This window comes from Marmota marmota, unplaced genomic scaffold (genome assembly GCF_001458135.2).
Source record: "Marmota marmota marmota unplaced genomic scaffold, marMar, whole genome shotgun sequence".
NCBI lineage: Eukaryota > Metazoa > Chordata > Mammalia > Rodentia > Sciuridae > Marmota > Marmota marmota.
Window position 1 is genome coordinate 49,578,266 of NW_025999842.1, and position 12,282 is coordinate 49,590,547.

The following is a 12,282-nucleotide window of genomic DNA, read 5'->3' on the forward strand; positions in this document are numbered from 1 at the left end:
CTCGGTGTCCTGTATGCATCTACAATTTGTACATCCATTTCCTTTTTTATGTCTGGAAAGTTTTCTATAATTATTTCAGTCAACAGGTTGTCCATTCCCTTGGTTTGAACCTCTATGCCTTCCTCTATCCCGATGACTCTTAAGTTTGGTTTTTTTATGTTATCCCATATCTCTTGGATGTTTTTCTCATGATTTTTTACCAGCCTTCCTGAGTTGGCTAGGCTCTTTTCAAGATGATATATTTTGTCTTCATTATCTGATGTTCTGGCTTCTACTTGCTCCACTCTGTTGGTGATACTCTCAATTGAGTTTTTAATTTGGGTTATAGTTTCCTTCATTTCTAAAATTATTGTTTGATTTTTTTTATAATCTCTATCTCCTGATAAAGATGCTTATTTGCTTCTTTTATTTGCTTGTGTATTTCATTTTCAATGAGTTCTTTCATTGTTTGAATTTGCTGTTTCATATCCTCTCTAAGATTCCATTCCATCTGTCTAAGGTATTCTTTGAGTTCTTTATTTGGCCATTTTTCTGATGCCTCTAGGTCCTCCTGTATATTTGGGCTGTCCTGCATTGTTTGTACTCCTTTTCTTCCTTGCTTTTTCATGCTGCTTATGTTACTTCTTGCTCTGTTTGACTGCTAAGTTACTGTTTACTCCTATAAATTTATTTGGTTTTGTGTGTCTCTGGGGTCTCTCTTTTGTGATGGGAGACTATGACTAGAGATGATGAGTTTTGTTGCACTGTAATGTAAAATTCATTCATTTCCTAAACTGTGTGCGGATTCTGATGGCATATAGCGGTCTGCGGTTTGGTCTTGGGACTTATATTTAGGTCGAATGATGTGGTATTGAGGTTAGTATCTCTTGGCAACCTTGGAAGGTTGCTCTACTGACGAGGGATATTAACAGGAGAATGGTCTGGAGTATTTGGGGGAAGTTAAGGTCTTGGTAGCACTATATAACGCCTCGGAACATTGACCTATGCATATTTAGTAAATTACACATAAACAGCGTCGTATTGCTTGGGAGGAAAGGTATTAGAAGGGAAGGGAAGAAGTCACTAAAGAGAATGAGAGTAAACAGATAGAATTCAAGGAAAGGGGAATAAGGAAATTGAAAAGAAATGAAAAGACAAAAGAAAAAAATCGAGAATAAAAAAAGAAAAAAATTTAAAAAAAATAAAAAATAAAAAATAATCAAAAAAGTGATAGTAAAAAATAAGTAAATAATACAAAAAATATTTTAAAAAATTAAAAAGAAAAAAAAATTAAAATTAAAAATTAAAAAATGCAGTCTTAGAGTTCGATTAACTTCTCTTCCAGTAGGTGGAGCTGTGCCCACCGGGCCAAGCTTCTCCTCTCAGTGCGCGGGAACCAATCACTGTGCAGCAGCTCCTCCTCCCCGACTGGGCGGGTCTCCACTCCTGAGTGTCTCGGGCCGTTTCTTGTGTCTAGTCACCTCGCCACTGGCCCCGTTCACAGGTGACACTCACCACAGTACTGGCTACATGCCAGGTCTGCTGCTCACGGGAGCCCTATCTTCTTGAACAACTGGGCACCCTATCCCTGCCTGCCAATCCCTCAGCCCCTAAGGTTGTGGAGATTGGGGCTGAGAGCCCTCGGCGTATTTTGCTTGCCCTCCGGTAGCCACGCCCCCAGGAGCTGGTGCAAGAGACCTCAGTTGTCTGCGCTGGTGGGAGTGGTAGCCCGGGGGGTCCCGCGCCGCAGGTCCCATGCCACTCCTGAATCCCTCGGTCTGACTATCATGCTCACGGGAGAGCTGGGAGGGGCCCTTGAGGTTTCCCCGCTGTGTGGAGGGGGGGGCTAGGGGATTACACACCTGTCGCCGCTGGTATCAATGAAGTTATCTCCTCCGCCACTTTCTGATGACACCAGATCTCTGCCATGTTGGTATCACATGTGAATGGCAGCATTTCGTTCCCTTTGCCGGGTGACCAAAACAACGGGTGGGTCCTGACCGGCCCTCTCAAGCCCTGTCTCAATCCTGTTGCCACTGCTGATGAAGGCTCGGTTGGCATTTACCTCCACAGTATTCAGCAGGACCCGGACCAAGAAGCAGTTTCCACGGGTTCTTTAGCCCTGAGCCAGAGCAGTTTGTCTGCGAGACGCAGGCGAATGGGAGCCGGATTTCGGCCGCTCCGGGCTCGGTGTATGTTCTGATAGGAGCAGGCTCCGAGAAGCAGTTTCCGCGGGTTCTTTAGCACTGAGCCTGAGCAGTATGTCTGCGAGATGCAGGCGAACGGCAGCCTGAAATTACCTGTTCTATAGCTGAATGAGCTGCGATCAGTCGAAAACAGGTGATGGTGACGTCAGCTCTCTAAGATGGTGGCCGCTGGCTTCCTCGGTGGTCTGACCGGTGTGGAGAACCGAACTGGACTGCTTCCTTCCCCGTCTCAAACCCAGAATTCAGCACTGAGCACAGTGAGGGCACAGCCGGCAGGAGCCCGCAGAATCCGCAGTGCCGTATCTTTGCATTGCTAGCTCGTTTCCCGGCGCGTGCCGCAGTCTCTAGCAGCGGGGCGATTTGCTGAATAAGCAGCTTGACCCTCAGTGCGGACAAATCGCTTGCGTTTGAGCCCCAGTAACTAATCCTCGGGCGATGGAAATCCTTCCTCTAGGTTTTGGAGCACCCCAATTTTGCTGGAAATTCCTAACAAGATAGCTTTTAGCCGTTCTAACTCGTCATTCTCCCGCACAGTGACACGGTACACGGGGGTGATGCACTCCCTTCACCGCCATCTTCCCTGACCCCCAGTATCTCATTTAATCCTTGTAATGTTACTGTAATCATTGGCTCCTTTTGGTAAATAATAAGAAAATTGAGGCTCTTAAAAATTGTGTTTGCCCCAGTTCACAGGACCAGTTAAGTGGCAAAGCGAAAATTCAAATTTAAGTCTGAAAGACACTGAAATTCTTCTCTTTCCATGATGTCTATCTTAACCTGGAAGTGTCTAAAAAGGTCTAAGAAACTTTCATCTTACTTTAGCAAATAAATTATATAAACAAGCTTGAATGAGCATTGAATACATCTAATGATGACACAGAAATAAAAGATTTGGTCCCTGCCTCAGAAGAGAGGAAGAAAAATAGAAAAAACAAAAATATATTCTAAGAATTATCAACCCCAGGTGAACAGCAACAAATCCTATTTTCAAAGTGAGTGCAAACAAGGGAGTGGTAAGTGTTTTTCTCATTTGGTAAAGATTTCAGGCATTTCTGTTTGCTTGAACCTATGCTAGCTTCTAGTAAAGTAAAATACTGTCAATATAACAAACAATTCAATATAGGCCTAAATCAAAGTAATTATTTAAATATTAAGGATTTTTAAATATTAAACTATATTAACATTGTTTAAAAATAATTTTTAATGCTATTTTGTCCAAAATAGAAGAAAAAAATTACCTTTCAATGTGCAAGAAAGGGACGGGTCCTAAGAGCATGTAGCACCCTGCTGTGATTAAGTTTCCAAAAACCAGACACCATTTTCTTAGATGCTGATAAAGAGAAAGAGTCCAAAGAAACTCTTAAAGACTCCCCTTCAAACATTATAAAACACAATCATTAAAGCACACAAGTCATGATATTTGAAAATTCAAATGCAACTTTACATTTAAGAGAAAATAAGCAGATGAAAAAATCAAAAGCAAGGACAGTAGACCATAGGATAGAAAATTGAATAAAGGACAAGAATTCCTTAGGAAGGGGATGAAGTGCAGATTTTGCACATCATTAACTACTCTGAATATAGAGCAATTTATAAAGTAGCCACTGTAAGGAACTCAGCAAGCACCTCAATACCTAGACTGATCATCTTTAAAAAGTATCTGCTACAGAGTGAATGAATGTGTACCCCCCACATTCATGCTAAACCCCAAGGCCCACTGCAATCATATGCAGAGGTGAGGCTTTGGAAGTAATTTGATCAGGAGGATGGAGCCCTCCTGAAAGGGATTAGTATCTTTACAAAAGAGGCAACAGAGAGCTCCTTCGCCTCTTCTTCCATATGAAGTTATAGGGAAAAGATACCATTTATGGGGGCTGGGGTTGTAGCTCAGTGGTAAGTGCTTGCCTAGCACTCTACCTGCCCAACACCTAGTGGGCTTAAGGCCCTGGGTTTGATGCTCATCACCACATAAAGATAAACGAGTAAAATAAAGGTATTGTATCCATCTACAACTACAAAATTTTTTTTTTAATAATTTCTTTTAAAAAAATACCATTTATGTATCAGAAAATGGGCCCTCATCAGATACCAATCTGCCAGTGCCTGAATCTGGGACCTATGCCAGCCTCCAGACCTATGAGAAATAAACTTCTATTTTCTATTAGCCTTTCTGGTTTATGATATTTTGTATGGCAATCTGAGCAGCCTAGGATGGCATCCAGTAAAATTATTCCTTACGAATTACTTGAATCAGCCTAAAAGTTACAGGGGTATAATAAGTTATATAAGACTACATCTTAAAACCAAGTTCCAAACATTGTTTAAGACACTGGCTCCTTGTCACTTGGGTTAATAAGTGATCCCCACATAATGTAGGTCTTGACAAATATATATGCACAGCTAATGAAGAGGGACAGCAGAGCGTGGTGGTGCACACCTGTATTCCCAGGTACCTGAGAAGCTGAGGCAGGAGGAATGTCAGTTTGAGGCCAGCCTCAGCAACTCAGCAAAATCCTGTCACAAAATTAAAAATAAAAATGGCTTGGAGTGTAGTGTACTGTTAGAGCACTTGCCTAGCATGTATAAGGCTCTGTGTTCAGTTCTCAGTACCAATAACAAAAAAAGAAAAGAAAATATTGAGAAAACTGCAAAAGAGAAAATGCAAAAAATAAGTGCTTAATCCATAGAAAGGAAAATGTGTATAAGTACCAAAGTCATAGAAAAAGCCACAGAAATGTGAGATTTGATGAACAGTACTAGTTCTATATACTAGTTACCTGGATTTAATAGGTTAGGCTTACTTAAAAGAGAACAAACAGAATTTTCCATTAAGGTGACTACAGGATATAAGATAATCAATGCATACTTACATGCCAATCCTTTCATTCCCCCAGAAACCCTAAATTACCTCCTCATAAAGGACAACCTCTCAATTGATCAAATCCGGTCAGAACCTCCAGAACTCTGATTAATCTTTTTTTTTTTTTTTTTCCTGCACCCAAGAGTTTTTCCTTTAGGAAGTATAATCCATTTTTTTTTTGGTTGATTTTTTAAATTTATGTTTTTATGTAAATTTTTTATTTACCTATGACAGCAGAATGCTTATTACATATATAGAACACTATCTCTGGTTGTATACATAGTATATTCACACAAATTCATATCTTCATACAAATACTTTGGATAGTAATGATCATTACATTCCACCATCATTAATAACCCCATGCCCCCTCCCTTCCCCTCCCACCCCTCTGCCCTATCTAGAGTTTGTCTATTCCTCCCATGCTCCCTCTCCCCATCCCACTATGAATCAGCTTCCTTATATCAAAGAAAACATTCGACATTTGATTTTTTGGGATTGGCTAACTTCACTTAGCATTATCTTCTCTAACTCCATCCATTTACCTGCAAATGCCATGTTTTTATTCTCTTTTATTGCTCAGTAATATTCCATTGTGTATATATGCCACAATGCAAATTAAAACCACTCTAAAATTTCATCTCACTCCAGTCAGAATGGTAGCCATTATGCATACAAACAACAATAAGTTTCGGTGAGGATGTAGGGAAAAAGGTACACTCACACACTGCTAGTGGGACTACAAATTGGTGCAGCCTATATGGAAAGCAGTATGGAGATTTCTTGGAAAATTGGGAGTGGAACCACCATTTGACCCAGCTATCCGTCTCCTTGGTCTATACCCAAAAGACTTAAAAACAGCATACTACAGGGACACAGCTACATCAATGTTTATAGCAGCACAATTCACAATAGCTAAACTGTGCAACCAACTTAGATGCCCTTCAATAGATTAATGGATTAAAAAAAATATGGCATATATACACAATAGAAAGTATAATCCTTTTAACATAAGACTTCTCTTTTCCCAGATTAAGCAATTAAAAGTGAATCTGCAGAAGACACTGGAGTTTCTCTAGCAGTCCAATTGAGTGTGTCAATTTTCATCAATGGACCTTTATTTTTAAAGGAACAGTTGGAAGATCACTGATATAAAAGATCACATATAAATGAGGTGTACATACCGGCATTTTATCACTTAGCAGGCCAAAGAGTGGTGAAGAAATGGCGTAGGATAGTGCCAAACCCAGGAAGACCAGTCCCACATATCCGGCTGGTAAATGAAACTGAAAAACAAACCCTACATTCAAGTTACATGGTTAAGTCATTTTCAAAAACCAAGCATCCACCTCTCCCGCCTGTCATTTCTTCAACTCTTACTATTACCACGATTCTACTGATAAACACGCAGCAGTATTCCTAATTTTTGTCTTAGTTTTTGAACATTGGGTGACTCCCCCGCCACCCGTCTACCTCTGGCAGATGTAGATGTTTTGCTTTGTAATTTCTGATATTAATCATATTCAGTTAGATGAATACATAACAATGAATTCCACCATTATGTATAATTATAATGCATCAATAAAAATATGGAAAAAAAACATAATTTAGTTTGTATGGATTATAGCATTTTAATGTCTAATCCAGTGTTTCACAATTTTTTTGTGTACATAAAAATTACATAGAGAACTTATTCAAACAGGTTCTTGGATCTAAGCCCTGGGGTTTGTGATTCAGAAATTGGGGAATGGAATGGGGCCTGAGGATGTGTATTTCTAATCAGCATCACTGATACTCATAATCCACAGACTGCACTTGGGGGTCCACTGGTATGAAAACCACTGATGTATCTACTTTCTCCATCTCAAAAGAATATTAATATCTAATTTAAATGTATAAGACATGATCCATTTTAAAAGAATTTTCAAACAGTAAGCTCTTATACAAATCTGATAATATTGCCAACCTGATATTGATATCTTTGGGAGTGGTATCTAAATTGTTTTCTGTCAGGGACTAGAAGGAAATTCTCCTTCAAAGATTAGCCTGACAGCCCCCTGGGAGACATCCTGCCCGGGAGGCATCCTGCAGCCACCTATCTCCCTGGAACATCCTGTGGTTATCAGGATCATCAGACATCTTGCACCTGGCAGTTTTACCACCCACATCCAGCAATTGCTGATTACAGAGCTTCCCCATCCCCGGCATATAAATACCCCTGTGTGAACAATAAAAGTTTGCAGCTTGATCAGACCCCTGTCTTGCTGTCACCTTGTGTCTCTTGTCCCTTCATTCCTCCCCATCTAGGTTCGCTGCCCACGTTGATGTGTCCTGCCGGATGGGACAGTTTTCACTTTCCTTATCTAACAAGTCAAGATATAATCAATATATTTATGAGTTTGTATGACAAATACTAGCTCATGTTAAGAAATTAATCCTTTAAAGATAGTAACAAGATACAAGAGCCCGGAATTTTCCTCTTCTTATTTTACGACTAGAAGGGTAAAGAGTAGCACCATCTTAATCCACGAGTCTACACAACCAGTGATCCTACAGCAAACTGCCAATTTTAAAAATATAAGCTATCAGAAGAAAAACAATTTTTAAAATGTTGATGGGCAAACAGGAAAATAAACGTCTACAGATTACTTAGGTTGGAGTTTGCTAGCAGGATGGAGCAGCAGCACTTGCTTGAAGCAGGGAAGAAAAAGCAATAGACCCACCAGCACCCCTGAGGGCACAATGGGTCTGATGCCAAACGAATAGGAACAAGCAGGGGTGCCCCAACCTCTCATGCTACAAATGGGCCAACTACAGTGGTCTTTGGAGAAACCTCCTCTCGTCTTCTTCCCTTTTGAATACACTATTTTCTGGAGCAAAACCAATCTTTTTTAACAAAAATTTATTCTAAGCTATAAACAACTTGAGTTTCTCCAAGATCAGTTACAGATATGTGTGTGTGTGTGTGTGTGTGTGTGTGTAGACACAACTTATTAAGAGCACAGAAAAATGCCTCAAAGGGGCATGTTGTTGAAGACGTGGATGGATTGTGAAACCCTAAACACACAGTATTTTCATTATGTTTATTATGGACTTCATTGATCTCATGGGTTAAGGGCCATTTCAAATTATTCTCTAAACCTTGGAACAGCACAAGGTCTCCCAAGTTCTTCTGTGAAATTCTCAAAATTGTCTTTAGTGATTTCAAGGGGTAATGTGCAATTATAAGAAAATCTAAGTTTAATCCATATATTATACACTAGGTCAATGATCAGAAAGCTCATGAAATTACCATATTAGAAACTTTACTGAAACTTACATTTCCAGTAATGGTACTGTTTAATTTTAATGCTTTATATAAGGACAGTGTGAGCTAAAGTTAGTATGTTTTTGTCTCTATAGACACATATTAATTCTCCAGTAATTAACTTGGCTGCATCATTATCTTTCTTCATAAATATCTAAAAGCAGGGAGGGGCTGGGGATGTCGCTCAGTGGTAGAGCACTTGACCAGCATGCACAAGGTCCTGTGTTTGGTCCCTAACACTATACACACAAAAGAGAGAAGAAAAAAAAAATCTAAGAATGAATTTCTAGGCCAACAGACATTTAGAACTCAACTTTGTAGCACAGGAGATTCTTGGTTGCTTTCTCCCATCCCAGACTGATATAGTTCAAAGTCATCATTACATTGATTGTATCAAATAAACTAAAAAGAAAGGGGATCAGGAGAGACTGCTGGAGGAGTACACCTCATATCAAATGAGCTAATGAGTACCCTTCATGCCTCCCTGGAACTCAAACAAATACAGGAAATGTGTCTTTGTTAAGCAGTATGGACGATGCCCAAGCCAGTCCTATAATGACATGAGCAAGGTCTTGGAAAGGAGACCAACATTTTGGGCGTTTGTGAAAGGATCAGATCCCTAGCTCAAATCACACAGGGAAGGCACAGGGTACGTTGATGTGCATCTCCCATTCCACCTCCTCTCACAGTCAGTAAGGTCTTTCCCTAGGAAGAGCCCAGGAGCATGCAATTATATCCACCTGTCACAAAGAAGAGCTCTTCGACACTCATGTTACTTACCTTCTCCAAAACAAAGAGAGACAGAATCGGATCAAGGAAGCCAAAGCAGGAACTGAGAGAGATGATGACAAAGGCTATCAGGCCAACTTTCGGTAAAGTGACAAGTTTCCAGAATGAGTGTTCACCTGGATCAGCCTCTGGAGTAAAAATGAAAAAAAAGGAATAAATCATAGACACATCTCTTTATCTTATAACTTATTTTTAAAAGTCATATTGGTAAGGCCATCCTTTTATAGTAATCAAAATAACTTTGGAACCTCTGAGTTCATCTAAAATTATATATCACCTATCTTTGTACATGAGTTACTCAAGTCTAGAGGTCACATTTCGTTTTATAAAAAATAGTTTCCAGACTGGTGTGGGGGTGCACTTCTGTAATCCCAGCAACTCAGGAAGCTGAGGCAGGAGGATTGCAGGTTCAAGACCAGCCTTAGCAACTTAGCAAGGCCCTAAGCAACTGAGTGAGACCCTGTCTCAAAGTAAAAAATAAAAAGGGCTTGAGATGAGACTCAATGGTTAAGCAACCCTGGTTCAAAAAAAAGTAACAACAACAAAAAAAAAAATTCCCAAACCCAAAAAGAATCAACTGGAATCAGAATGTGAGTAGAAGAAGAGGTCTCAGGTTTTAGGTTATAACTGAGAAGTAAGGCCTCCCCTTGATAGGATAGAGAATGTGCAGAGTTTGATTTGACACAGGGAAAAGTATCACCAGTTCCTTACCAAGGAAGAATATGGGTGTGCTTAAGGAGAAACTTGCATTAATTTAAAAAAAAAGTTATGTCTTTTTCTGTTGGCAAAGCAAACACTAGATTGTAAGTGGGGCTACTGACCTTATGGGAATTACTTTTAACATCCAAGGTGTAAGTTCAAATGAACTCCCATCCCATTCCCTACCATTCTTCAATAGTAAGTAACCCCTACTTCTTCACTGTTTCAAGCATCAGGCACGGTTCTCTCCAAGCCTCCACAAGTACTGCATGACCCATTTCTTATTTCCTTGCTAATTTTTCAAATTCTGTTTATGCTATAAGAACTGGCTCTAGCCCTAACTCATTGATTTTACCTTCCTCTGGTTTCCTACTGCACTTCCAATCTATATTACATAATTTAACACTGAAATCATATTTCCCTTTGTGTTTACTATTGTTTGATGACTTTCTTCCAGTTAATTTACTGAGCAAAATCTTTGCTGAGCCAGGCATCACACAAAACTGTATGCACAAGGATAAACAAGACAGTTCCAGACACCATCCTTGCAGAAAAGTTACAACAAGGGGTGAAGATAGCTAGGATGGAATCCGAAAGGGGATGGGATATGAGAGAGCTGTCTTAAAAATGCATCAGAGAGCTACACAAGAAAGGCTTTTAAAGTAGTGATATCTAAGCTGGAGCCTAAAGAATGAGCTTGAGAAGAGCAAGTAAAGAAGGAAGAAAGAATAATTCAGGCATGTTATTTAAAGACTTAGAAGCGAGAAAAAACTATTTTGTGTGTGAGAAAATGAAAGAGAAAAAGTACACTCGGAAGATCAAGATTAGGCAGAAGACACCAAGGTAGTGGGCAGAGATCACACCTTGGGAACCCAGCCAAGGAGCCTGAGAAACACTATGGATTTCAGGCCGGGAATGAGAATAAATGTGTGGTTCAGAGAGATCGTTCTGTGGCCCCATGGAGGGGGATAGTTAGCAGGTGGCCACAGCAATCCTATCCAGATACCATGCTGGATTTGAACATGGAAGTTCTTTGAGGGCGAGGATCAGCCCTCATATATCAGCCCTCATTTCTCCTGCAGCACTTAGCACAGCTAATCACTCTAAAAATACTTGTTGAGGGCCAGGGTTGTGGCTTAGTGTTAGAGCGCTTGCCTAGCATATGTGAGGCACTGGGTTCGATCCTCTGCACCACATAAATGATTAAATAAATGAAAAGACTTGTTGAATAATGATTAAGTATGGGGCAAAGCACAAAAAAATCCACGGAGTGATTCAACTATTTTAAGTACTATGCTTAAGACTTTTTCAGGATACAGCAGATGAAGTTAAACCTCATGCTAGTTTTTTAATTTACCAATTAAGTATTTAACAGGGAAGCAAATCTCAGCACAGTCACCATGTTTCATTTCAGAAACAGCATGTAGTTCAATTTAGGAGAACTAGCACCACCATGTGGCTCTGTGAGGTATTGTCAGCTGGGAGATGGTTGGGTGTGAATATTGAGTTATATATACTCTTTATTATTCACCTTTAAAATAAGAATTACTAAAGATTCCAATTTTAATTGGCTACCTTTATCATACATGCAAAAATTAATATATGTTAAGGTAGAACAGAAACCATTGCGACATAAATGGTTCCCTTAAAAACATCTATAAACAAATGCCAAATGTTTTCTTTGATATAAGGAGAGTAACTAAGAACAGAGTTGGGAGGAAGAGCATGAGAAGAAGATTAACATTAAACAGGGGTGAGAGGTGGGAAGTAAAAGGAAAGAGAAGGGAAATTGCATGGAAATGGAAGGAGACCCTCATGGTTATACAAAATTACATACAAGAGGAAGTGAGGGGAAAGGGGAAGAAAAAAAAACAAGGGGGAGAAATGAATGACAGTAGATGGGGTAGAGAGAGAAGATGGGAGGGGAGGGGATGGGGGATAGTAGAGGATAGGAAAGGCAGCAGAATACAACAGACACTAGTATAGCAATATGTAAAACAGTGGATGTGTAACCGATGTGATGCTGCAATCTGTATCCGGGGTAAAAATGGGAGTTCATAATCCACTTGAATCAAAGTGTGAAATATGATTTGTCAAGAACTATGTAATGTTTTGAACAACCAACAATAAAAATTAAAGAAAAAAAAATCTATGGAAAGGAACACATTATTAGTTAATCAATTAAAGTTGACCTCAAGGGATGCTCAGTAGAATTACCTGAGGAGTGTTTCAAAGCTACCTGGATATTCCCTCAGTTTCCTCCATATTCTGATATATTCTTCTTGGAGAGATGTGACTCCCTGGTTGACAATGCCTGCCCTGAAGCTTCAGGTAGAGATGGGGAGATGGGGGAGTCCTTAGGTGTTGGAGGACAGGACAAAAATCTAAGCACTGCAGCACTACTTACTGAATGTCTATTCCAATGGTAAACAACACTTAGG

At 39.8% G+C, this 12,282-nt stretch overlaps 1 protein-coding gene across 1 annotated transcript in view; it reads right to left on the minus strand.

The window, feature by feature from the left end:
* The window catches only part of Slc18b1 (solute carrier family 18 member B1), a 40,772-nt gene that overhangs the window by 12,567 nt on the left and 15,923 nt on the right, over positions 1-12,282 (minus strand). The window contains exons 7-9 of the mRNA XM_048800488.1: positions 9,134-9,270; positions 6,231-6,332; positions 3,425-3,516 (exon numbers count right to left, since the gene is read on the minus strand). Of these exons, the coding sequence (XP_048656445.1) occupies positions 3,425-3,516; positions 6,231-6,332; positions 9,134-9,270 (331 nt within the window). The remainder of the gene's footprint in view (positions 1-3,424; positions 3,517-6,230; positions 6,333-9,133; positions 9,271-12,282) is intronic.